This window comes from Ustilaginoidea virens, chromosome 6, assembly GCF_000687475.1.
Source record: "Ustilaginoidea virens chromosome 6, complete sequence".
NCBI classification, from domain to species: domain Eukaryota; kingdom Fungi; phylum Ascomycota; class Sordariomycetes; order Hypocreales; family Clavicipitaceae; genus Ustilaginoidea; species Ustilaginoidea virens.
This window is the reverse complement of record NC_057321.1, coordinates 2,509,432-2,534,341: the sequence shown is the minus strand read 5'-3', so window position 1 is coordinate 2,534,341 and position 24,910 is coordinate 2,509,432. Positions and strand designations below refer to the sequence as shown.

Sequence of the window (24,910 nt, the reverse complement as noted above, 5' to 3'; positions counted from 1 at the left end):
TGGCTACAAACTTGTCCTCAACGGGGACGTCTGGCAAGGGTTCGACTTGTTAACACGCTGGTTTTATTCAACAGCGACGCGAGCTTTCCTGCAAACGGACAGCTGTCGAAGAGAAGAGGCAACCAAACCAACCCATCCATCCATCCATCCATCCATCTATCCATCTATCTATACTGGAGCAACCAGCTGGCGACTCGTCCTCGTTTCTTCTTTCGCCTCCCCGCTCACCATAACCCAGCGCCTGCGAACCGCGGCGCGTCAAAAGGGACCAGTCGCTCGTTTTATCCCTCCGACTTGTTTTTCGTCTTGTAACGTACCTGCTCCTTGCCCGGGGGGTCAATGCAGCCATGTTGTACAACACCGTCACCTGTCTGCTCTTCGTCGCCTTGATACAGCTCGCCCTTTGCGCGGAGGACTATTACAAGGCATGCGACCCGCGTCGGCCAAACGTGCCCTACACATGTCTTCTTCTGGACCTAACACCGTGCGACTAGATTCTCGGCGTCGACAAGCAAGCCACCGACAAGCAACTAAAATCTGCTTATCGCCAACTATCCAAGAAATGGCATCCGGACAAAAACCCGTACGTGTGTCTGCGAGACCCGCAACCCCCCCCCCCCTTCCCCCCCGTCGCCCCCTCCCCAGAAAGCTGCTAACAGGGTACGCAGGGGAGACCAGACGGCCCATGAGAAATTCGTAGAGGTGTCCGAAGCCTACGATGTCCTGAGCGACGCCGAGACTCGCAAAATCTACGATCGCCACGGCCACGAGGCCGTCAAGCAGCACAAAAACGGGGGCGGTGGCCACGACCCCTTTGACCTGTTTAGCAAGTTCTTCGGCGGACACGGCCATTTCGGGCGGGCATCCGGCGAACCTCGAGGTCACAACGTCGAGGTCAAGGTGGGCATCTCGCTGCGCGACTTCTACAACGGCGCCACGAGCGAGTTCCACTGGGAGCGCCAGTTCATCTGCGAGCACTGCGAGGGCACGGGCAGCGCCGACGGGCAAGTCGACACGTGCTCGTCCTGCGGGGGGCATGGCGTGCGGATCATCAAGCAGCAGCTTGCCCCAGGTATGTTCCAGCAGATGCAGATGAGGTGCGACGCGTGCGGAGGGCGCGGCAAAAGCATCAAGAACAAGTGTCCGGTCTGCCAGGGTCAGCGGGTGGAGCGGAAGCGCACGCCGGTGAGCCTCAAGATTGAGAGAGGAGCCAAGCGTGACTCGAGGGTCGTGTACGAGAACGAGGCCGACCAAAGCCCCGACTGGGTCGCCGGGGATTTGATCGTCACACTCACCGAGAAGGATCCCGCGCCCGAAGATAACCCCGACAATGTGGACGGAGCCTTTTTCCGTCGCAAGGGCGACGACTTGTACTGGACCGAGGTCCTGTCTCTCCGCGAAGCCTGGATGGGAGGCTGGACTCGCAACCTCACTCACCTTGACTCTCACGTTGTTCGCCTCAGCCGACCGCGCGGTCAAGTGGTGCAGAGCGGCCAAGTAGAGACCGTTCCGGGGGAAGGCATGCCCAAATGGCACGAGGATGGCGACAGCGTCTACCACAAGTACGAGTTTGGCAATCTCTACGTCACATACGAAGTCATTTTACCGGACCAGATGGACAAGACAATGGAAGCGGAATTTTGGGATCTGTGGGAAAAGTGGCGAGCGAAGCAAGGTGTGGATCTGCAACAGGATACTGGACGACCAGACGCAGATGCGGCCCCGGTGCGAGATGAGTTATGATGAATATGTGAAGATTATGACTGGCTTTTAGGCGGAGGGTGGCATGCTGACGCCTGGGGGGGGGGATATTTTTAGTAGATATCATACCATATAGACGGTTGTATCCATGGAATCAGTCAGCTGCATGCTCCAAACTCGGTCTTGGTTTGCTAGACGTTCATTTGCTTAAGCACGTGGATTGCCGACCAAGTTCTTGAAGTTGGTTCCAAGTCAGGGTATCTCGGCACAAGCACTCGTACATACTTTTCCAGGTCGGGGCCAAACGGCCCGGTCTTCCTCGTCCCGCGCCTCCGACGAGTGGACGTTGTACTCGCGCCTTCCTGTGTCGACGTCCACAGAGCGAGCGGGTATATATTCTCTCGCCCGGTGGATGACCTTGTGCGCGGCATAGCACACGAGGATGATGGTGCAGAAGCCTTTGAAGCCGTTGTTGAAGGGCCCCCGACCGCGCCAGTACGCAAGACCAATGAATCCCTGCTCTGGGGTGCCCGCGCTATTCAAGATGATGCCGGATACTCTTTTGTTGGCGGTCAGCAAGCTTGAACGTTTCATGGTCTCGCTTCTCACATGGCTGGGGATAATGGTGTTGAAATGTCTTACATGAAGCCGATGATGTCTGTGATTTTAACCAGGGCAAGTATGTATCCTGCCTGGCCGTACGTATCAACACCAGACATATTGATTGTGATGATGAGGTCTGTAAAGAGTGTCGCCAAGATGGCACGTGGGAGGGACAGATTGCGGAAGCTTCATCACTTCTGAAGCCGCAACCACTTCCGCAGGCACAGAAATGAGCCATTGTAACTCGTTGCTGAAGGAGACTAGTCAGAGGACGCAGAAAGAAAAGAAGAACTAGAGTATAGGTAATACATACCGAGTAAGTTAATACATTTACGCATTTATATGCATGCATCTGAGCTGCATTCATTACCTTTTTATTGGCATGAAATACTTGAGTAAAATACTTGAGTAGGTAGGCAGCAGCACACTGCGTGGGTAAACGTGGCTAAGCAAGGCATAGTTCTCGGAGAGCAAGGCGTAGCGCTCAAGACAGCACGGGGCGCTAATCTTCACGTTCAGCAATTTTAAACCCCTAGCTTCCTTAAATACTAATGCTGTCTACACTTAGCGTCTATAAATTCTCAAAAGACTTGATGTACTTACATGTCGTGTCTAACAGGCAAGTGCGCTAGTGCGTCGGACGCCAATTGAAGGTGCTCGCCCAAGCTTGAGATCAACCGTTTCAGTTCTTGTTTTAGCTCTTCTTCGGTATTGATGCCCAGCATCACGTTCGTAGATGGTGGGGCTGGAACCGCCAAGGTGGTGTGCTGGTCATGCGGAAGGCTCTCGTCCTGGCCTCCCTGCTTCTGTACGGTGCTTTCCTCTGGTAAATCGACGACTTGGTCATTCGGTGAGTCGTCATCGGGTACGATAAGGCTCTCAATAGTCACGTCATCTGTCACGTAAATAGAGGGTTCCCTGGAGGCTGGTAATGAGCTTGCATGGAAGACTTGTTCTTCGAGCTCGAATGGCGACTTTCCTGTATCAGAGCTCATTGATATATTGTCAGAGTTCGCCGTGGATGGGCGGGGAAAGACTCCTGCCCCGTCTACTGTGCTGGCATCAAGGTCAATGAGACTTATCGTCGAAGCGCGATGAAGCTGCGTGTCCGGGATCGGTATGCCCGGAACCACATTCCACGACTTGGGATGTGAATGACTATTCTCTTCGGGGTCTTCAGCATATGGTGTCATAAGTGGGAATTTCCAATCCTGGGTCAGGCGATGACTCGGGTCCAATGTATTATTGGGGGCTGACGGAGGGCCTGCTCTGATTGTCCCCATATCAACGAACTGCGATAGGTGATTTCCGTCAAGTGAGGCATCGAGGTCTATTAGCGACTCTCTGATGGTGGAGCTGTCCTTGTCGTCCCGCAGTGGCAGATCATCTGTCCGCGGTTGGGCATAATGTCCGTAGAAAGCACGGGCATTGTCGTCATAGTTGGTGCTGGAATTGGGGTCGAAAATATGCTCGAGGGGTACAATCAGTGGCTTGACAATTGGTGGCCGGCGACGTGCCGGGTTTGTTCGTGGCTGCCAAGGCAAGCCGACCGCCGTCCCATATGCATCCTGAATGGTCCGGGTTTCTGAATCGTCACACTCGAGACTCGACTCTTTGAACGTTCCAAAGTCCCATTCGTCGTTCGGAACTAATGGGGATGAAGCGTTTGCAAGACCTTGCGCACCACCTGCAGAAAAGAGAGACTTCCTACTTCCCCCTTGGGCCTCCCAAAGTTTATAGGCGTTGACAAGCTGAGATAGCGAGGGAGTAGGAAATCGATCGGATGTGCCGAAAATGTATGGATGTGCCTGAACCTGCTCGATATTGGGTCGTTGGGCCGGATCGGGAACCATGCAGCACGCGACTATGTCTCGAAGATGTGACGAGTATCCATCTCCCTCGAGACGCGGACAGTTGTGTTTGAGATGCGACCCAAAGTTTGCCAGATCAATTAGGCCGGTCGCATTTGGCGGAAGTCCCGTAGCAACCTCGTAAGCCATAGATCCAAAAGCCCAAATATCGACCTCGATGCCGTACGATGTTGAGGATTCGAATAGCTCTGGAGCCATCCACTGTAGTGTGCCCGTGACGGTGCTTCTCTTGTCGAACTTGGTCTCGATAATGCCAGCAACGCCGAAGTCGCAAAGTTGAACGCCTCCGACCTCGGTAATGAGAACATTGGCACATTTGATGTCGCGATGAATGACGCCCTGACTGTGGACCCAGTGTATAGCCTCGGCTACTTCCCGCAAGATGGGTACAATCCACCTCTCGGCCAAGCCGCCGGTTGGTCTCATTAGAGTAGAGACGCTACCACCAGCACAATACTCAGTGATCATCCAAACAGACTGACCAACGAGGTGAGTATCGAGAACGCGATTGATATTTTTGGCTCCCCTATCGTTGAGAAGCTTCAATGTGTTTATCTCCTTTAGGATATCGCTGAAAGTATCTGTGCCACCGGGGTGGGTGCTGTCGCCCTCCTCGATGCTGATGATTTTAACGGCCACCGGTCGCCTTGTTTTTAGCCCACGAGCTTTATAAACCCGACCAAAGCTACCTTTACCGATAAGGGCCATCAACTCGTACGGTGGCGGTTTTGTGCCGGTATTTGCACATTCGTGCGCGATAATGGATTGGGTCCTCCGAGCATCTTCGACTGCGCTCTCCTCGTTTCTCCACGGGTCGTCAGCACCAGCGGGGGCGGTCAGTGTCGACATGGCTATTGCATGTCGGGAGTGCAGTTTAGTGCACGCATCGATCGTTGTCAGCTTTCAGGATGGGACGGTCGGGGGAGAAATGAAGGGATACGATGGAGTGCTTGTGCGGACACCCTGGCGCTGGAGGTGCGACCACAGGTCCGGGGAGATTGCACGTACGATGTAGAGGGTCTGTGTGACGGTGCACGACGTGATATGAAGGAGGCTTGATTGACCTAGGCTAGGTGGGCTAGGTGTGTGTGATGGTGGAGTCTTTATAGCTAGGGTCATGTGACAGTCTGGAGCCCCATCCAGTCGTCGGAAGCTTCGGGGCTGAAAGCATTCACACGACCTCGGGGTCAGAAATGTGGTTGTGGTTGGTTGGGTAGGAGGTTGAATTTATTCCTTCCGAAGAAAAACTAGTCTGAAGCTGATAAGTATGCCCTCTATTGAACGAACCATAAATACTGACAGTGGACTTTGCGTGTACAGCTTAAGATTACAAACGACATAACTTTGGGGAAAAAAAAAAAAAAAAAAAAAGCCTGCTTTGTCCATCTTTTTCTTCTGCTCTTCATGAGTTTCTCGTAGCCTCTCAACCCCACATCATCTGTTAGACTACCCAGCACATAGGAGAGAGAAATGCCGCTGCCGCTTTATGACGATGAAAAAAAGGCGCGATGACAGCATCTTTTGGACTAGTTGAATGTAAGTATAGGAGAATGGCTTCATTAATACTAGACTTACAGAATTACCGATGCGCGGGGCAATTTCCGCGAACTATTTTAATTTTGGACGTGTCCGTTATAAGGGGATCGCATCTCTTCTTCCTCCCTTCCTTCACCCCAAGGCACAAGTCGTAGTATGGGATGCCGTCGGGTCGCGTGCATCGACAGCCTTGGAACACTTTCGTGGGAATAATGTAGAAACACATGATGTTTGTAGAACCTGGCTTTTGTGTATTAAGTTGATAATGAATTGGAATTCGTCTTGTCGCAATGCTCTAGCAAGACGCGCGAGTTTTATACTCAGCAAGAGACGACTTAGCCGCTTGCCGGCTGGACTCTAAGCGCTTAGGGTGCAGTACTAAACAATCTACATGTCCACGAGAAGCCTCTTCCTTGAACGTTTGGTCGGTTAGGGCTGGCATAACTGCGGCCATCATCGTGGCTGTGTGATACGCAGGTTTCTGCTACTGGTCGCAGACGATACCTGCGAAATGCCATGGCCTGCAAGAAGGCCAGCTGAGGCACTGGCTAGCTTGTCACGCATCATATCAATATGGTGGAAGAAAACTGAGTTTTGAGGAACACATTTCTTCATGTCCATTGGGGTCCGCAATACTCACGCTACAGTATTATATATTTATTACACTAGCTAGTATACTTAGGTGGTCCTATCTATACTAGTATCTAGTACCCCAATGCTAATTTATATGGGAAACCCGAGGACCAGGCGGAAAACCCATATACGATCGTGCGACTGTTGGTACCCCTACGGTGCCGTGGGGGTGGGATATCAGTGCGTGGAAATTTGTTGCCCTGCTGCCTACCTCGTCAGGCTGCGGAGCTGGGAGTGTGTGGGTGGTCGCTACAGTATTACACTTGATGTATTGTATGTCATTTAAAGCGGTAGGCGCGGCGATGAAAGCTCTCACAAACGTAGGTGAGAAGGCAGGCTAACTTGATCGTCGCGATGACCTACAATTCAGTTATATAGTTTAAGTACATGCCACTATCAGAACTTGGGTAAATAAAACGCTTTGAAGGCTTCGAGATGGCTCTTCTAACCCCATCTGTGAGTTATTCGCCCCGGGAGGTAACTTCTGGGAACTGAGTCCCTAGGTCGTGAACCTGCATTGGCGGCATCAGCGCATCACTTGATATCCCAACTCTAGATCTTTTCGTCCCCGGGCCGTCTCGCACAAGCCCTGGTCGATTGTCTGCAACGCTGTGAACCAACGTTTTCCCGGGCGTCAAACGCCAGGGGGGGGGCAGAAAACATTTCCTAGCAGGCTGAGCCAGACACCACCAAACCAACACGCTTACGAGAATCGTCAGGCTGCAGTATTCTTCACGCCCAGCGGAGCACAAAGCCACGTGGCCATTGTGTGGCGCAAAGGGTGGTGACCATTTGTTGATGCGAGGCGCGCTAGTATGGTGGGAGCAAGCATCCATCATGAACTGATTGGATCGATTAAGCGCTCGTTTTGCCCGGAGCTGCTGCAGACATGGATTTGGTAGGTGCCTTCTGCGGAGTACAACTCCCCTCTCCAAGAATCTTCATGACGGACCCAAAATCGCGAGACAGACATGGCGATCGAGAGTGGTTGAGAAGGAGCATCTCTCTGTGTGGTAATGGTGAGTTTCATCACTTCAAGGCGCGGTGCGCCTCAGCCTTCGACAATCCCGTCGCTTGCCAATCAAAACTTTCAATCTCATTGCGATGGGTTTCTAGGGACTGTGGCGAGCCGTTGGCTTGCAGGTTTGTTGAAAGACTGAAGTTGTACCAGCTACAGAATACCCATGACTACCTACCTAAGCAAGTTTTCTGCAGGACATGGTGACCAGGCAGCAGCTGTGGGTTCCATCATCTCGGCTAGCTTTCTTTTCTCAACAATCCCTTCCAGTGAAGTTCAGCTGCTGCCGCGCGCCATTGGCAGCTTCAGCATCCCTGGGCGACAGACTAGGCCGGGGGACTGGAGGAATGTCTAAATGCTACGCTATTTTTGGCGAATGCATGTCTTCTGTGAGTAGGGTGGTATGCTAACATTCTGTCAACAGCTTTATGCTCAGCGTCGAGGCCGTGTATCGCATTCTCTCGTTGGTGGTATTGACTTGACATTAGGGTATCCCGATTTCGTTAATAGCTGCTCTGACACAAGGCGCCGGTTGACGCCTGTCATATGCATTCCTAAGCGGTCACAGAGTTCCTGAATGAACTCGACGTCAATTCAAATAGCCGAAGCATGGTAGAGTGATCAAAGTAGTGCCAAGGTAAACTGATCAAGAACGAGGAAACCTCTGGTCAAGGGCATCAAGGGTGGACTGCTTCAACACTTGCAAATGGAAGCAGGTTTGCCTTCTAAATGAGAGCTTCAGCGAGGCTGACACTAGGTATGCGGAGGCTGCAGCAGACTGCATCTGACAGTCTGCTCCGGCAGGTATACATGGCACGTCATTCTTTTGAAACCCAGTCACGGAACACGGCAGCTGGGGAAAGTTGGAGCACGCCCTTTTCTATTGAACCTTGCTATCCGTAATCCGATGCGCCTCCTCTTGCCCCTTGGCAGCGTTCGCAGCCGACCAATCTACGTCGTCGGCAACGCGGCCCAAGACCGGGTGGAAGACGGCAACAATCGAAAGCCATGCCCGGGACATTTATGGGCACCACTTCTGCCAAAGAGCAGCGTCCCTTACGGCGTGGCAGTGCTTTACTCGACCCGCAATACTGGTAGCACCTAGACTTTGCGCTTTGAACACAGCCCCTCGGCACTGGTGCCACGCTCTCTGAGCTACGATATGTTGTCTTGGTCTAGCTCAGGATGAGGCCAGGTGCGCCGCCTTCCACGGGGGCTGCTCCGACACGTATTGGAAAAAGGCCGCGGCCCTGGTGCTGGACTTGTAGGTCGCGTAGTTCACTATCTTGCCACCCTCGTGGTCATAGACGTCAATATGGACTCTGTTGTTCTTCAAGTACGCGTGATAGACCATGGGGAGGTGTATCTGGGACATGAAACTGTCGTAGATGCGAAGGTTTTCGGTGTGGATGGTGTCGCGGAGTCTAAGAGCAGCCATGGCAACGGGTGCCAATAGGGTGGCGAGGGCGATGACGATGCGCAGGAGATGCATTGCTGCTGGATGCTTAGTCTTTGCGATGAGGGACAAGTCTTGTGAGGCAGCTGAGCTAGGTTATTAGGAGACAGTCTCCAAGCCGACGCATTGAGTGGGATTTTATGATATTTCCAGCCGCGGTATTGGGCCGTTGATTTTTTTTTTCTAAGACTATATACCGAACGGCGGACCGGATATTTAGCGAAAAAGAACGTCCAAGGTGAAACACGAGACTACATATCAACCGACCTATGCCCCCCCCTAGTCATTCGACCCCCCCATAATAACTTAACAGACCTGACCAATGCTCTTTCCTAATATAGAGATACGCTAATAAATAGTAGTAGATCCTTTAATCTATAGTAGCCACTAGACTATAAGTATCTTTATATATATTTTTCTATAGTGAGTGACTTCCCTTATATTTTTACTAGGTATCCCTACCTTACCTAAGAACCTAATATTAAAAGTAGATAAAGTACCTTTATATAGACTTTTGTATAGAAAGTGACTTCCTTTCTTTTATTAGGTAGGTACCTAGGTCCTTAGGTACTATACGTAGAAAAAGTACCTTTATATATAATTTTCTATATAAAGTGATTTCTTATATTTCTACTAAGTACCTAGGTACCTAGTACCTAGGTAGGTACTAGGGATAGAAAGAGAGGTACCTTTATATATATATTTCTATAGAAAGTGACTTCTTTAATATTCTTACTAGGTACCCTTACGTAAGAACCTAATAAAACAGCAGAGAAAGTACTTCTCCTTATATTTTCTAAAGAAAGTGACTTCTTTAATTTCTTTTACTAGGTACCCCTACCTAAGAACCTAGTAAAATATCAGAGAAAGTACTTCTCTATATAGTTTTCTATATAAAGTGACCTGACCCACTATTCCCTAATAAACCAATTATATTAAGAGTATAGCCCACAGCAATGGTCAGGTCAGTTAAGTTATTATGGGGGGGTCGGATGACAAGGGGGGGACACAGGTCGGTTGACCTGTACCCTCGTGAAACACTCTGCAGTACAAGCGCCACATCAGTCATGTTTATTTAGTAAGCGGCCTCGGCTAGAAGTTTCATATCAAAGGCACATGAAACAGCGACGTGGCATGTATGCCAAAAAGCCACATTATTCATCGGTTAGACTAGAGGCGGAAGCAAATGACAAAAGTCGACTCTGATGTTGGTCGCCTTTTTGCACTCTCCTAACTACCCGTCTTACTTGCTGGAAGAGCCACCGATTCCCCGTGTGACATGACGCCTAATAGCCGTCAGCTTGCAACCCACGACAGACTAGACCCTCCGCCGGCCCCGACAGTATAGATACAACATGCAACCCGCAATGCTTCATAGCACCCAGCCTAGGGCTTTTTTCTAAGCCTCTTAGGGGAAGGACTATGCGCTTGCTCCAGTTGCGGAGCAATGATAAATGGCTGATAATAGCGAGATATAATAATATTCTTAGCATTCGGGCTAGCGTGAAAGACCCTGGAGAACACCAGACTTCGTGGTCTGGTATTTGCGTAGTAGACGTCAACCTGGACATATCCGAAGCCTTTCATAGGCTTCATCTCGCCATACACGTCTGGGGTGAGCCTGGATACAAACTGGTTGTAGCTGACAAGGTCGCGTTCAGCGATGCAGTCGATGGCTTCAAAAGCCGCGGCAAGGGGGGCCAGGAGGGCGACGAGGCCGATGATGATGCGCAGGAGAAGCATTGCTGCTGGTTGCTTGGCCTTTGCAATGGGGGAAAGTCTTGCGAGGCAGCTATGGGTTGGGTTGTTGGGAGATGGTCCCTGAGCTGACGGACTGAGTGAGTGCGGTTGTGTAGTAGATCTGGCCGGGCATGCCTTATTATATACTTGGCTATGATAGAAAAAGGTGCTGTATTGATTTTAGGTGAAGACTAGAAAATTAGACGAGCGCCACATCAGCCCGTTTAATAGTTAGCCCCGTTAATAGTAGAAAATCAGAGGACAAATCAAGAGCACATGAAACTGCAACGTGGCTTATCTGCTAAAAAGTAGAAAAATAGTAAGATAGCTTTATTAATGAGAAAGAAACTGTATTATTTATCTATTAAATTAGAGGCAGAACTAATGTTAAGTATCAACTCTGATGTTAGTTGCCTTTTGCGCTCTCTTAGCTCTTCGTCATACTTGCTAGAAGAGCTATTGATTCACTGGACATTATAAACGCTTCAGCGCTATTGCAACCTATGGCAGCCTAGTGTATCTGCGTATATAAGAGTTGACCCTCTGCCGGCCCCTGTCCCGTCCCTCACCCCCAGGACACGCATTCGCATCACTTCTACTAAAGAACGCACTCCCTAACGCCGTCCTTTACTCCCCCGAGTAGTATTACTTAACCTGCCATACTCGGTGCCCCTAGATGAGTTCTTTCCGAGTCATCTCTTTTGTCAAGTCAAGCGCTATGCTCGCTAAGTCTTGACGATAGGCCCGCCATTGGCCAGGCCGGCAAAAATCTGCGGGGCGTCCTTGCTAGCTTTGAAGTATTTATGGCCTTGCAGCTTTCCTCCGGCGCGGCTGTAGATGTCAACCTGGACAAAAGTGAAGCCTCGGCTGTCTTTGACGAGGTGCATCTCGGTGTACTGGTGCCTCAGGTTCAGCTGGGTTTGAAAGATTCTATACTTGCTCAAAGCGCTGGGGTGGATAATGCCGGCTCCATTAGCCGCGGCAAGGGGGGACAGGAGGGCGACGAGGCCGACGACGGTGCGCAGGAGACGCATTGCTGCCGGATACTTAGCCTTTTGCAATGGGGGAAAGTCTTGCGGCAGCTGAGTTGGGTTATTAGGAGGTGGTCTCTGAGCTGACGGACTGAGTGGGATTATATACATGGTGAAAAGGAACCAGCGACCAAGGTAAACCACTCCGCAGCAGAAGCGCCACATCAGCCATATTCAATTATTAGCCACTGCCGGGTCTTAGGCAAAGAGGACGTTCTAACTGCAACGTGGCGTATATGCCATAAAGTAGGAAACCGGTGAAAAAGAAAGAAGAAGAGAAGAAGTCCAGAGTTGAGAAGAAGAGAGTAATATAGTTTTACTATTCCTCGTAGTTTTGTTACCTCGGAAGCAAACTGATTGCGCACACTCTTGTTAGCATGTAAGCGGCCCCTGTGGCGCGATACATGGTGAACAGGGGTCCATGGTGTTCTGGGTACGCTTCCATAAAATTATGTTGCAGATCCTTCGGGGAAGGCGCCATCACTTGCTTGGATCAGGGTACTTGGATCACGGCCTTGGTCGCCTTTTGCACTTTCAGCTACTCTTGTTACTTGCTAGAAGACCTATCGGTTGCCTGTGAATTTAAAAAAGATTGACAACTGCTGCGACCCATGGCAGCCTAGTTTATCTGCATATATAAGAGTTGATCCCTCACCCGCAGGACACGTATTCGCATCACTTCTACTAAAGAACACCCTCCCTGACGCTGTCCTTTATTCCCCCCTAGTAGTAGTAGTATTGAACCTGCCATACTTGATGCGCCTAGATATTTCCTTCTGAGTATCTCTTTCAAGACAAGTGCTATGCTTGCCACTAATTGACCTAAATGTGCTTGCGATTGCGACTGCGCGGGTTGGGATTTTTCTGGTCGCTATTCTGCTCGTTGAGAATCTGCAAGGCGTACCTGCTAGCTGGAAATAATCTATAGGATTGCCTCTCTGGTTCGGCGTAGCTGTAGACGTCAACCCGGATTAAATAGTCGCCTCGGCCGTCTTTAACAAGGGACGTCTTGGTATACTGGTGGTTCGGGTCCAGCTGGGCTTGAAAGACTCTAAACTGGGCCAAAGCGCTGGGGTCGATAATGCCGGCTCCATTAGCCGCGGCAAGGGGGGCCAGGAGGGCGACGAGGCCGATAACGATGCGAAAGAGGTGCATGGCCTAACGCTGCTTTCGCGAGGGGAGAGTCTTGCAAAGAACCTAAGGGGATGGGCTATTAGGAGTCCGTCCGTAAGCCAGATGGGAGCCGGAATTTATAACAGTTCTGGCCATGCATGCCTTATTTATCTACTTGGCGACGTAGAAAGGTGGCCTAAATATTAGTAAAAAAGAACATGCAAGGGCAATTCTACCCTCTGCTATGCGAGCGCCACATCAGCCCTGTTTACAAAGGCCCAGACTCCAAGTACGCCTCGCGATGCAAAGGGACTTATGAAATACGTGGGGCTAATAGCTTGTAGAATATGCTTGTATTATAGAACGCTAGACAGAAACGCCAATTTTGAGCCACTGCGCCGAATTGATTTCGTGTATCCTTAGCAGCTACTCCTTTTCCAGTGCATGAAAGCGGCCCCTGCTAGCGAAGGTGATCATGTTCTAGGATGCTTCCATCATAATATATTGCTAATCCCTACTGTTTCTGGCAAGGCGCTATTATTTGTAAAGAGTCTGGTGCGCCAATTTTAGTCGCCAGGCGCACGTACATACTTAGGTCACGGCCTGGGTCGCATTTTGCGCTCTCTTAGCTGCTCGTCTTACTTATTATAAGGAGCTATCGATTGCCTGTGTATTTACTTAATTAGATTTGTAGCTACTGCGACCTACGGCAGCCTATATGTAGTTTATCTACTTATATGCGATGCCGCTGCCGGCCCTGTCCCTCACACCTTCCGCAAAAAAAAACCCCCCTGCCTGACGCCATCCCTTATTCCACCGGCAGTTAGCAATTTAACCCGCAATACTTGATAGCACCCAGACTGACGCCTTCTAAGCATCTCTTGAGGACAAGTGCTACTATACATAACCAACAACAATTGGCCTGAAACGGAGTAGCTCGAAAGTACTATAGGCTTCTGTGCTAGCCGCGAAGGTCCTGGAGAATTTGAAATATCCGCCTTGAGCTGGTGAGGAGTAGACACGAGCTATGATGGTGTTGCCGTTATCCGAAAGGCGCATTCTAGAATGCTGGCGCGCCGCTGTCATAGAGTTTACAAATCTTGTGTATCTTCTACGGTCAGAAGGGGCGATGACGTCAATGGGTTCATAGGCCGCGGCAAGGGAGACCAGGAGGGCGACGAGGCCGATAGCGATGCGCAGGAGATGCATTGCTTGTCGTTGGGCTTTTCCGAGGGAGACTACATATCAACCGACCTATGCCCCCCCCTTGTCATTCGACCCCCCTATAATAACTTAACTGACCTGACCAAGGCTCTTTCCTAATATAGAGATACGCTAATAAAGAGTAGTGGATCCTTTAATCTACAGTAGCCACTAGACTATAAGTATCTTTATATATTTTTTTCTATAGAAAGTGACTTCTATTATACTTTGATTTTATATCCCTAGGTACCTAAGAACCTAATATTGAAAGTAAAGAAAGTACCTTTATATAGACCTTTCTACAGAAAGTGACTTCTTTTCTTTTTACTAGGTAGGTACTTAGGTACTTAGGTACTATAATAGAAAAAAGTACCTTTATATATATTTTTCCATATAAAGTGACTTCTAATACTTCTACTAAGTATCTAGGTACCTAGGTTCTAGAAATAGAGAGAGAGGTACCCTTATATATATTTTTATATATAAAGAGACTTCTTTAATTTCTTTTACCAGGTACCCCTACCTAAGAACCTAGTAAAATAGCAGAGAAAGTACTTTTTATATAATTTTCTATGCAAAGTGACTTAACCCACTATTCCCTAATAAACCAATTATATTAAGAATACAGCCCACAGCAATGGTCAGGTCAGTTAAGTTATTATGGGGGGGTCGGATGACAAGGGGGGGACACAGGTCGGTTGACCTGTACCCTCTTTCCGAGGGGAGAATCTTGCCGAGAACTTGAGTGCTTGGCTTGTCGGGGGTTGGTCTGAGCAGGTCTGAGCAGGTCTGAGCCGGACGGGACTGGACTGGACTGCTGCCGGGATTTATAGTATCTCTGGCCATGGTGCTGGGGGGAATTGCGCCAAACATGGGCACCTATCCAGAGCGGTAACGTAGTCTAAAAGAAAGAGTGGGTTTGGTGAATCCCCCCCATGTGGATTGACCAGATGGTTAGTACCGAAAACGAACATTTTGAGGGGTTTGACTCTCGGCGGATACGAGCGCCACACCAGCCTTTTGTCCGCAATGGGCCACGGCTAGACAACTTTTTCTCGCGTCAAAGACGCATGATGGAGCCTTGCAAAGTGGCTCGCGTCCGCGCCTCCATACACCCAGGCATAACGTGCTCCCACAGGCAGGGAAGCAGTAGGATAGGCTTTGCTGCAACAGGACCAGGATCCGTCCGTGCCTTGTGCATGGACAGAACGAAACTATCCCGCCCTACTTTGAAGCCACGTTTTTGCGCACCCTATCGATTGCCGCGGGCTCGCCGGGGTACTGGCGCCGCCGGACGCTCCGGCTGATGATATGATGGGGGCGCATGCGCAGTCGGCGACTAGGCCGGGGACGCTCGAGCGCTTAGCGCGGGCCGGCTTGCGCGCCAAGAAACGCGGCGTTTGCAGAGGTGGATGGTGGAAAAGGTACCTGTGTTTCAGCAGATGCAGAGGAGATGCGGCGGGACGCGGCGGAGGCATCAAGAACAAGTGTTCCAGTCTGAACCCCCGGCCCGCTGGCCAGTCGGTGGGTGCTACGTTTTCCCAGGCAGGCTCTGCGTAGGTTGTGTCTCGTCTTTGTGCGGGCGGCTGCGGTCAACAGGAAGGAGCGAGACGGCAAGGGGCCGCGGTATCTGCTCGCGGGCGTCTGTTCCGGGCTATTGTTATTACGGGATCAAGATAGAAAGCGTCGAGGGCTGCTGGCGGAATATAATTGTTGGATATTGTGCGTTTCTGCAAAAGACCACCTCGCCTCCTGGCATGGAGTAGCCCCGGGGGCTCCCAGGCTCCCAGGGCCCCTACCAGGGTTTGTAGTGTTCTTGGATGGCTTCTACAAAACTATGTGGCTAATCCTTACTAGTTCTGGTAGGGTGCCATCATTTGTAAAGAGTGCGCCAATTCTGGGCGCCAGGCGCACGCACATTGATCATGGCCTTGGTCGCCTTTTGCACTCTCTTACTACTATAAAAAGCCGTCGATTGCCTGTGTATTTATTGAACTAGATTTGTAACTTCTGCGACCTACCCCTATATAGTTTATCTGCTTCTATGATGCGCCTCTGCCGGCCCTGTCCCTAACTCCTAGGAGACGTATGCACATCACTTCCACTAAACAACGCCCTCCCTAATGCTACCCTTTACTCCCCTAGTAACAGTATTTGACCCTGCAATACTTGATAGCCCCTAGATGAGTGCTTTTCAAGCATCTTGAGATGAGTGCTATTCTTGCCGAGGAAGGACGATCGACCTGCGATGGCCACGGTTGAGAATCTGCGCGGCGTTCTTGCTGGCTCTGAAATCCTTAAAGCCAATCCGCCGTGAGCCGGCGCTAGACGGGCTGTAGACATCAAACCGGACAAGGCGGCCGCCTTGGATAAGGGAAACCTTGGTGAACTCGTGGTTATCGGCCAGCCGGGCTTCAAATTCTCTAAAGAGGCCAAGTTCGCTGGGGTCGATGAGGTCGCGTTGTTTGAAAGCCGCGGCAAGGGGGGCCAGGAGGGCCGCGAGGCCGACGACGATGCGCGGGAGATGCATTGGCCTGCTTTTTGCGAGGGGAGAGTCTTGTAAGTAAACTAAAGGATAGGCTGTTAGGAGTCCGTCTCTAAGCCTACGTAGTTCTGGCCATGCGTGCCTTATTATAGACTTGGCTATACTATCTGACTTATATCGATCATGTGTCCTTTTCAAAACCGGTGGCTGATTGTATAGTTTTTAGGTTTAACCCTCTGCTACACGAGCGCCACATCAGCGCTGTTTAATACTCGGCCACCGCTGGAAGTTTAAAATCCATCAAAGGCATATGAAGCTGCAACGTGGCATATATGCTAAACAAGACAAATAGTTTAAAAGGAGATAAAGGCAGAATAGTTGATAGTTTCACTTATCACGGTGGCGCAAGCGGGGCATACCTAGGATCATGATGTGCAATAAGGAAATATTTAATTGTTGGAAAAGCTACGCCAGGATCGCTTGTTTCGTTTGTTTATAGGACAAGAGAGACTCTGATGCTTAGTCGCCTTTTGCACTCTCTTGGCTTCTCATCTTGTTTGCTTGGTGGAAGAGCTATCGATTCCTGGCATATCAAAAGCTTTATGACTATTGCAACCCACGGCAGCCTAGTTCTCTCTACCTAGATAAGACGCCTCTGCCGGCCCTTCCCCTCACTCGTAGGGTGCCGTGTTCGCATCACTTCTACTAAAGAAGACCCTCCCTAAAACGCTGTCCTTTGTTCCCCCTAGTAGTATTATTTAACCATTTATAACTAACAGCACCCAGATAAGTGCTATCTGAGCATCTGAAGGTGAGTGCTATTCTTGCTGAGGAATCTCGATAGACCTGCGATGACCAGGGTTGAGAATCCGCTGGGCGTTTTCGCGGGCTTTAAATAGTCTAAAGTATTGCCACTGTGGGCTGTTGCCAGACGAGCTATAGACGTCAACCCGGATAAAATTGCTGCCGCGGCCGGCTTGGACAAAGGACATCTTGGTGCGCTGGTCCTGGGGCAGGTGGTCTCGAAAGATTTTATACTCGACAAGATCGCTGCGGTCGATGATGTCGCGGGCTCTGACAGCCGCGGCAAGGGGGGCCAGGAGGGCGGCGAGGCCGATGACGATGCGCGAGAGATGCATTGCTTGTCGCTAGGCTTCTACCTGGGGAAAGTCTTGCGGGCAGCTTGAGTGTTTGACGTGTTACGGGTTGGTCTGAGCCGGGACAGGGGTCGGTCGGGACAGGGCCGGAATTTAAAGTAGTTCTGGCCAGGGTGTCGGGAGGAGTTGCGCCAAGCGCGGGTACCTATCGGCAGTTGTAAGGTATCCAGCTGGGCAGCAGATAGAACACCGGGTGGGCTCAGTAAATCCCTATATGCAAAGGCGAATAGATGGCGAGCCGAAAACGAACGAATCCGGGGTTTAACACCCCCCCCCCCCCTGCAAATATGGGCGCCACATCAGCCATTTTCCACAATGGGCCACGGCTAGACGATTCGCATCAAAGGCACATACATGATCGAACATGCCAAGTGGCGTGCGCACGTACCTCGAGGTCCTGCTTGAAGAGCATACGTCCATACGTATATGCTGCTATGTTACAAGCAGGGAAATAGTAGCAATGGGTTGCTGCAGAGGAAGCCACGTTAAATTCATCCGCAGGACCAGGACTCGCGCCTTGGCATGGACAGGATCCGAGGAAAACTTATCCACCCTGATTCGTAGCCAGTTTGCACTCCGTCGACCGTTGCGTAGGCTGCGCCGCATCCGGCTCGGCCTGTCCGACGGGCGCGCCTGCTTACGCCCCGGGAGTCTGGGCCGGCGCCGCCGGAGGCTCCGGCTGATGGGGCGCATGCGGGGTCGGCGTTCTAGCCCAGGGCGCTGGGCCGCTAGCGCTGGGGGTTGCCTCGGGCGCCACGTATGTTACCGCGGTTCCTTGCTGTCTCACTTCTTCCTGTTGGCCGCAGCCGCCCGCATAAGAGTGGAGGGAGAGCCCCGACCGCGCCGCCCAGTCGGCGGGCGCGGCGGGTCAAGCGTTGGCCGGGGCCGGGTTCTGCAACTGGCTGCCCGCTGCCGGTCGGAGATTCTGTCGGAGATTCTGCGAGATTGTGCCGGGGATTTCGCGGGAGACGGCCCGGCGAATCGGCGAATCGGCGAATTCCCCGCGTCGCGGCGGCACCTAGCGAATCATGTTGCTACATCGGCGCAACTCCGTACCCAGTAGGCGGGGCCTTATCGGCTCGGCTATCTAGGCACGCGCCAGGCAGCTTTGCAGCGCTAGCGCTCCAGCGCCAAGACGCGATGCGATGCAAGGCGCTGGCCAAGTACAGTACATACTTGCCACGTGGACCGCCCAGCCAGCCGGGGCGGCGCGGCGCGGCGCGACTGATGTACAGTAGTCAATCATTGCCGGCAACTACGGAGTCGGCTCCGATAGTACATCGTACCACGCAGGGCCAAATATTATCTACGCGGCCCCGTGGGCCTGATTTCACCGGCCCTGAGGATCCCCGTCTTGATAACGGATGCGGCTCTATTTAGGCTGTCACTGGGTTTTCCCGCATAACTCATGACTCTCGGATACGGCCGAGCATCGACCAACCGCATATCCTTGCAGGAGCGCGCTTTTCTTGCAACCCTCTGGACGCGTTTCTTCACCGACACGACACTGCAGGAGATGCAATGTAACTCGAGCGAGTCGACCGCGTAGATGGCGCTAGATGAAAACACCCTTGTGCTGGCCTCGGGTGGTGTCGACGCCGACACTCTCCGACCCCCGGGGCGAGTCCGCAGCCTCTTGTTACTTCTCGAGCGTGGAAACGGGCATGTGGGAAATGCCCCCCAAAGCCCGCATCATGAGACATTTACAGCAAAGAGTCGACATGCCTGCGGTCAAGTTGATGCAGCTACACGAGCGACGAGGGCCGCACCATCGCCAACGCTTTTCTCTATAAAGGCCCTCCATTCTCCTCTTCGTCCTGCTCTTCCGCTCTACACACCTCAGCTCTTTCTTCTCCTCTCATCTTCCAGCTACCAACCCAAGGCCGACCAACCTGTTTTTTTTACGCACTTCAAAGTACGCAAACTCGCTCCCCGCACACCAGAACCAGTACTAATCATCATGCGTGCAAGGCACCTAGGATGCGCTGCTTTGCCCCCCTCCTCGCCTTGGGCCTCGGCACTGTCGTCCGGGCATCTTATTCTGAGACCTGCCCGGGCGCGCTTTTCAACGCGGGTGCGCCTTGCTGCATAAAGCCGCACACTAGACCGGTCCAAAAATATCAAGCACAATGTACCGCCGGGGAGGTGACTCAGACGTGCACCTGCTATGATGATTACGACCTTGAGTGCGCGGGGGATTGCTTGCCTCACAACAAGAAGAAGCCTCCAATGGCCGCAGCACAAGGCCGCAACCGAGCAGCACGAGGCCCCGACCGAGCAGCACGAGGCCCCGACCGAGCAGCACGAGGCCCCGACCGAGCAGCACGAGGCCCCGACCGAGCAGCACGAGGCCGCGACCGAGCAGCACGAGGCCGCGACCGAGCAGCACGAGGCCCCGACTAAGCCGGCAAAGCGCGCCCCGTTGCGTGTGGTTTTCTAAGCTCCCGCGAGCGGACGCGGTGCCCGTCTACTCTGCACCGCGCCTCGGGTCAACGGCAGTACTCGGGGTCGTGGCGCGCAACAGTTGGGCGCCAAAGCTCGACTTTGGGCCATTTTCTTCTCCGGCGTGGGCTGGAGCCTAGGGCTCTGGCAGGTATCTGGCTGGTCGCGTGGACTGTGTAGGCAGCTCTTCCCGTGATTCCGTTGAGGGAGACTTATCTACATGACAAATATACTTTTGCGCGCGTCTGTGATCTCGCTGGTGAATTTGGGCCTTGCCTGCGTGCTTTGGCCCCGTGACTTGACAGCACCCCGTCGGAGCTCCTACCCCCCGGCACCGCGATTCTGATGCCCACGAGACTTGCCGTCCAGCCAGCGCCTCCTCGGGATTCCTCCGCTCCGGCCTTCTCCGGCCCTCTCCGGCCCTTCCCCTCGGCTTGCTCACGCGTACCCCTGCCCCGGCACAATCGTCTCGCCCGGCGTCCACCGCAGGTCCGCCCACCTGCTCCGCAGATCCTCGACGGCCGCCCCCCTCGCCCACCCCAGCAGCCCCTCAAAGTCGACGCACTTCTTGACCGTGCTAAAGTCCGGCATCAGCCGCGTCTTGGGCTCCGCGATGCCCTCGTTGCGCACCCAGTTGTGCGTGACGATGCCCACGTCGGCCCGGCACGCCAGCGCCTGCAGCAGCATGTGCACGCAGTGCGACTTGTGCGCCCGGCGCAGCTCGTCCCCGCCGTCCCCCTTCCCGCCGTAGTAGTACCCGCGGTGCATCTCCTTGCGCAGCTCGTTCAGGCAGTGGATCTGGTGGAACACCTCGATCTGCGCGAGGTAGGCGCCCTCGCCGCGGCCCCAGGACAGCGGGGCCCGCAGCGTCGCCGACGGGTCCTTGCCCGACTTGGCCACGTCGGCCGCCGTGACGGTGACGAGCTCCAGGCCCTCGGTGGATATGCGGTCCCAGGCGGCGTCGACGGCGGGGGACGGGGGCTGCCGCCAGATGGACGAGTTGTCCCGCAAGGCGCCGTTGAGGGTGGTCAGGCTGACGTTGAGGTCCAGCTGGTCGTAGATGGGGGCTGCGTGCCGGGCTGTCAGGCTGGGGACGGGCGCTGGGGGGAAGGGGAGGGGAAAGGGGTGAGCGAGGGAGGCTGCATGCTAACTCACAGTAGGCGTTGGCGCGCTTCAAGTCGCTGTTCAGGGAGGATTCGTGCCATCCGCAAAAGGCGCCTTTCGTTACGAGGACGGCAAGGATCCCGGTGGCGATGTTGGACACTACAAGAAGCACAGCCAGCGTGATTGCTGGCACGCCGCGGCGCGGAGCTTGCGTGCGCCGCTTGTGCAAAAGGTTGTCGTCGGGCTCAGACGAATCACTGGCGGTGTTGGCGTCCGCATCCACCGTCTGATAGCGTGGCTGGGAAAAGATGCTCTTGATGGTATTCATGGTGTAGGTGCGGTGTGTGCCTCGATATGCATAGCAGCCTTGGGAGGTGTTGGAGAAAGAAGAGGGAGGGAGGAGGCAGCAAGATATATATTGGCCTGGCGGGGCCTGGCAAAGGGTGCTCTCCATAGGAGCCTTCAAAAGCTAGTCCGTATTTGAAAACTGCAGTGCCAACATGGAATTCAACCCTTGTTCCTTGTCATGAGAAAACCTGGCCATGGTCGATGGCATGGCTACTCTCAACGAGGGCGTGAGCCTAACCTGCATGTCAAGTTGCTAATCCCCCAAGGGGACCTCTATGAGCTGGACAGTCAAAGAGGTATGTTGTTGTTGGAGAAATGAAAAGAGTCTACCAAGTAGTTACTATGTAAGCGAGCATTACGCGTACAGAATTTCACCGTGCAGATTCTGCAGAGCACCTAGCTACGCAGCTAGAACCCCCACAACGCCAGATACTTGTCAAGCTTAGCCGCGCTATCTTTCTTCTTCTCCTCGAGCTCCTTAGCTGAGGATTTTCCGACGATCCTTTCCATAAACCAGTACGCCTGGCACAGCTCCTGCGAAAACCACCACAGGTCGGCCATGAGACCGGCTCCCGCGATCGTGGAAGGTTTTTGCGCATGAGCATCGGCCAACATGTCATCCCATAGCCGATTCACCTTGAAACAATCTTCTACGTCCTTTGGAAAGCCTTCAAGCATCCATTCCCGCAACGATCCAACAGGATTCGCCTGGCTGGGCAGCAAGGCGTCCCAGTCCCAGAACGAGAACAGGTGCTCGGAAATAGGCGCCCCGACGTGCGAAAAGTCAAAGTCCAGCACGGCGGTGAGCCGATACGTTGCGGGATCAAAACGCAGGTTTACAAAGGCTAGAGCACTTAATTAGCTGGCGTGAAAACAGGGGGGGGGACCGCAGCAAAATCAAGTGTTTGGGGTTTCCTTACCGATATCTGCGTTGACCAATGTTGGCTTCTGCTTTGGCACCTTGGCTATAACCCCGTCCAGTCCGTCGGCGAAAAAGGCGTCGATCCTTTTGCGCAGCTCGGGATAGTCACGCCAGCCGTTTACATGCGTGCTTCGCTCGCTTGCCTCTAGTTGCCAACGGAACGTGCCCTTCAGAAAGGCGCCGTAGGAAGGAAACGGCCCTCCACAGGGAATTACACTCTTGGTGCTTTTAATCGTCCCTTCTTCGTCAAAGGTAAGGCCACCAAACTCGGTCGCGCTGTCCGGTAGCTGGTAGTCCTGGAGACATTTGGCAACCTTTGCCATCTGACCTAGGACGAGGCGCTGCGTCTCGTCGCCAAGCTTCACGAGCTTTTGGATTGTGAGGTGTTCCCCAGTTTTCCACTCCTCTAGAATCCAGCCAAAGCTGGAGTCGGAAACCGTATCTGACCAGCCAAACACGGCGGGAGTAAGAGAGGGACCGATGGGCGAGAGAGCCTCGCGGGCCAGGGTAAGAAAAGCGACCTCGTTGCGGATACGCACCGAGTCCTCCAAGCTGACGTTCTCTTTGGGTATCCGAAACACCAGACGCGATGTTTTGGCAGGGATAGGGGTCGTAAATACCTGGTTGGAGGGGGGGGAAGGTTCCAAGGTTGGACTGGTCAACTTGAGCAAGAAGACGTGATTATTCTTGGCCTCTTTAACTGGCTCAATTTTAAAAGCATTTGGTGCCAGGAGAAACCGGTCTTGCAGGATGCTCCGTATCAAGGCTGCGTGCTTGTCGTTCAAGGACATGATGGCGTGGGTGATGATGTATTTTTGATTTGGTCAAGTCACCGAGGCAGACGGATGATGGACAATATGGAAAAGGGGACTATATTGGGTAGAACGGATAGGGAAGGCTGGTTTCGAAATCCTGTTGGGCATCTCGACATATTTATCGAGACGCGAAGAAGCTGATGAAGTCAGGTCCCGGCCGAGGTGAGACATCTTTTGGTGCAGAAGTCCGTAGCATGGCAGGCTCCAGGTTTGAGAGTCTAGACTCTACTGACAAGTCGTCGGGGAATTTTGCGACGTAGGACAGCCTCAAGGTGCTCATGCTACTTCGGCTCCGTGCCGAGTCGCGGCAGCCTACCGCCTCGTACCTTGCAGCCCGCTTCGCACGGGTGAGACGAGCCAGGGTCGCTTTTGAGGACACTGGTCGTACGAGTTGACTATCAGCCCGCTGAAGCTTTTCAAAAGTTCCTAGATATTGAGACCCACCAAGAGCTGTCTTCAAGCCAGGGTGATGAATTGTCCCGTGGGCAACGGCTTTAATGTGGGGCAGATGGGAAACATGGCCTCGGCGGTAGGAAAGGGACAGAACCAAGGGAAATGGTTCCTTTGGATAAGTATAGATGGTAGTAATAAGCATTCATAGTAATGGCGGAGCTAAGATCAAGCCCCATCGGCGCCGGTAACGTTGGGGGATTGACGTCTCGGGGCTTTTTGTGCAGATGCAGGGGAAGACGTAGGACGCAGGATGCAGGTGAGATGAGATGAAATTTCTGCGACGGCCCATGTAACTTGGGCGTCCCCACTTCCCCATTTCCCACTCCCCGCTTATCCTTCGCCCTTTCCCGATTCGAGCCGCCCACACACCACCTTCCAAATCCGGCTAGGCCGAGTCAGCCTTCGGCTCCCACTTCCGTCCTGCCGCCCAGTCCTTGATGGCTTGAAAATCGCGGCACATGTGCATGTTGGATGTGCGAGCCTTGGCGAATTTGGTCTCGGGGTCGTAGGAGTACGCCATGAGGCCAACGTCGGCGTCGCAAAGCACTTTTTGCCGGAGGAGGTCTATGCAGTGGTCTAACACCAATCAGCATCGAGCGACGAGCGACGAGCGACGAGCGACGAGCGACGAGCGACCAACGACGAGCGACGACCCAGAAAGCAACGCTGATCAACCACACTTACCGACATGCCCCAAGACGGCCTCTGGTGGGCCTCCGAGATTTCTCCAGTCCGGGTAGTGCTCTTTGAAGATGTACTTGCGGATGAAATCGACGCAATGGACGTGGTGGAAAACCTCGACGAGCCCCAAATAGCTGTCCCCGTGCATAGCCGCGCCTTGGGTAGCGTGCCCTAGTCCTCGCATTTCCTCTGGACTTAGCAGAATAAGGTGGCCTGAGATATCTGCTTGTGAGCTCCGACTTGCTAATCATGTCGTGTCTTGCTTACCTTCCGTCACATTGGCCCACGCTTCGTCCAGTTCTGGCCTCGGCTTACCTCGAAAGGGCGATGGCACATCAGGTTCTAGGTGGAACTGCGCCGGCTCGTAGCGCACAGCATTCCAGAGCGATTCAAGTGCTAAAGCGTCATCATGTGTTAAAATTCAAGTCCTGAAGAATACATGTTCAAGGCTTGCCGACTTACAGTATTTCTTCTCGTAGCAAATATAATCTTTAGAGGTCGCCTTGAAAAAGTATGTCCAGGAGACAGCCGCCGTGAGGAAGAAAAGGGCTGATGCTGCAGCCATGATTGGTACCAGCCATGCCAGCCTTTGAGATCC

General features: G+C 52.8%; 13 protein-coding genes across 13 annotated transcripts; 2 read left to right on the top strand and 11 right to left on the bottom strand.

The window, feature by feature from the left end:
* Positions 1–347: 347 nt before the first annotated feature.
* UV8b_07606 (uncharacterized protein) lies at positions 348–1,743 on the top strand (the record flags this gene model as incomplete). The annotated part of the gene is made up of 3 exons (XM_043145103.1): positions 348–425; positions 495–583; positions 669–1,743. 3 exons carry the CDS (start codon positions 348–350, stop codon positions 1,741–1,743), a joined length of 1,242 nt encoding a protein of 413 aa, XP_043001038.1.
* Positions 1,744–1,953: 210 nt separating this feature from the next.
* UV8b_07605 (uncharacterized protein) lies at positions 1,954–2,671 on the bottom strand (the record flags this gene model as incomplete). Its single annotated transcript, XM_043145102.1, has 4 exons — positions 1,954–2,260; positions 2,344–2,440; positions 2,500–2,554; positions 2,618–2,671. 4 exons carry the CDS (start codon positions 2,669–2,671, stop codon positions 1,954–1,956), a joined length of 513 nt encoding a protein of 170 aa, XP_043001037.1.
* Positions 2,672–2,845: 174 nt separating this feature from the next.
* On the bottom strand, positions 2,846–5,024 carry UV8b_07604 (uncharacterized protein; the record flags this gene model as incomplete). The annotated part of the gene is made up of 2 exons (XM_043145101.1): positions 2,846–2,858; positions 2,908–5,024. 2 exons carry the CDS (start codon positions 5,022–5,024, stop codon positions 2,846–2,848), a joined length of 2,130 nt encoding a protein of 709 aa, XP_043001036.1.
* Positions 5,025–8,542: 3,518 nt separating this feature from the next.
* On the bottom strand, positions 8,543–8,854 carry UV8b_07603 (uncharacterized protein; the record flags this gene model as incomplete). Its single annotated transcript, XM_043145100.1, has 1 exon — positions 8,543–8,854. The coding sequence occupies one exon, from the start codon at positions 8,852–8,854 to the stop codon at positions 8,543–8,545; it is 312 nt and encodes a 103-aa protein (XP_043001035.1).
* A 1,350-nt stretch (positions 8,855–10,204) lies between these two features.
* Positions 10,205–10,561, bottom strand: UV8b_07602 (uncharacterized protein; the record flags this gene model as incomplete). Its single annotated transcript, XM_043145099.1, has 1 exon — positions 10,205–10,561. One exon carries the CDS (start codon positions 10,559–10,561, stop codon positions 10,205–10,207), a length of 357 nt encoding a protein of 118 aa, XP_043001034.1.
* A 722-nt stretch (positions 10,562–11,283) lies between these two features.
* Positions 11,284–11,761, bottom strand: UV8b_07601 (uncharacterized protein; the record flags this gene model as incomplete). The annotated part of the gene is made up of 2 exons (XM_043145098.1): positions 11,284–11,640; positions 11,699–11,761. 2 exons carry the CDS (start codon positions 11,759–11,761, stop codon positions 11,284–11,286), a joined length of 420 nt encoding a protein of 139 aa, XP_043001033.1.
* A 650-nt stretch (positions 11,762–12,411) lies between these two features.
* On the bottom strand, positions 12,412–12,744 carry UV8b_07600 (uncharacterized protein; the record flags this gene model as incomplete). Its single annotated transcript, XM_043145097.1, has 1 exon — positions 12,412–12,744. The coding sequence occupies one exon, from the start codon at positions 12,742–12,744 to the stop codon at positions 12,412–12,414; it is 333 nt and encodes a 110-aa protein (XP_043001032.1).
* A 3,376-nt stretch (positions 12,745–16,120) lies between these two features.
* On the bottom strand, positions 16,121–16,435 carry UV8b_07599 (uncharacterized protein; the record flags this gene model as incomplete). The annotated part of the gene is made up of 1 exon (XM_043145096.1): positions 16,121–16,435. The coding sequence occupies one exon, from the start codon at positions 16,433–16,435 to the stop codon at positions 16,121–16,123; it is 315 nt and encodes a 104-aa protein (XP_043001031.1).
* Positions 16,436–17,208: 773 nt separating this feature from the next.
* UV8b_07598 (uncharacterized protein) lies at positions 17,209–17,529 on the bottom strand (the record flags this gene model as incomplete). Its single annotated transcript, XM_043145095.1, has 1 exon — positions 17,209–17,529. The coding sequence occupies one exon, from the start codon at positions 17,527–17,529 to the stop codon at positions 17,209–17,211; it is 321 nt and encodes a 106-aa protein (XP_043001030.1).
* Positions 17,530–19,096: 1,567 nt separating this feature from the next.
* On the top strand, positions 19,097–19,987 carry UV8b_07597 (uncharacterized protein; the record flags this gene model as incomplete). Its single annotated transcript, XM_043145094.1, has 2 exons — positions 19,097–19,213; positions 19,808–19,987. 2 exons carry the CDS (start codon positions 19,097–19,099, stop codon positions 19,985–19,987), a joined length of 297 nt encoding a protein of 98 aa, XP_043001029.1.
* A 440-nt stretch (positions 19,988–20,427) lies between these two features.
* UV8b_07596 (uncharacterized protein) lies at positions 20,428–21,421 on the bottom strand (the record flags this gene model as incomplete). Its single annotated transcript, XM_043145093.1, has 2 exons — positions 20,428–21,056; positions 21,145–21,421. 2 exons carry the CDS (start codon positions 21,419–21,421, stop codon positions 20,428–20,430), a joined length of 906 nt encoding a protein of 301 aa, XP_043001028.1.
* A 428-nt stretch (positions 21,422–21,849) lies between these two features.
* UV8b_07595 (uncharacterized protein) lies at positions 21,850–23,154 on the bottom strand (the record flags this gene model as incomplete). The annotated part of the gene is made up of 2 exons (XM_043145092.1): positions 21,850–22,286; positions 22,362–23,154. 2 exons carry the CDS (start codon positions 23,152–23,154, stop codon positions 21,850–21,852), a joined length of 1,230 nt encoding a protein of 409 aa, XP_043001027.1.
* An 862-nt stretch (positions 23,155–24,016) lies between these two features.
* Positions 24,017–24,877, bottom strand: UV8b_07594 (uncharacterized protein; the record flags this gene model as incomplete). Its single annotated transcript, XM_043145091.1, has 4 exons — positions 24,017–24,207; positions 24,316–24,483; positions 24,580–24,708; positions 24,775–24,877. 4 exons carry the CDS (start codon positions 24,875–24,877, stop codon positions 24,017–24,019), a joined length of 591 nt encoding a protein of 196 aa, XP_043001026.1.
* Between the last annotated feature and the right edge of the window lie 33 nt (positions 24,878–24,910).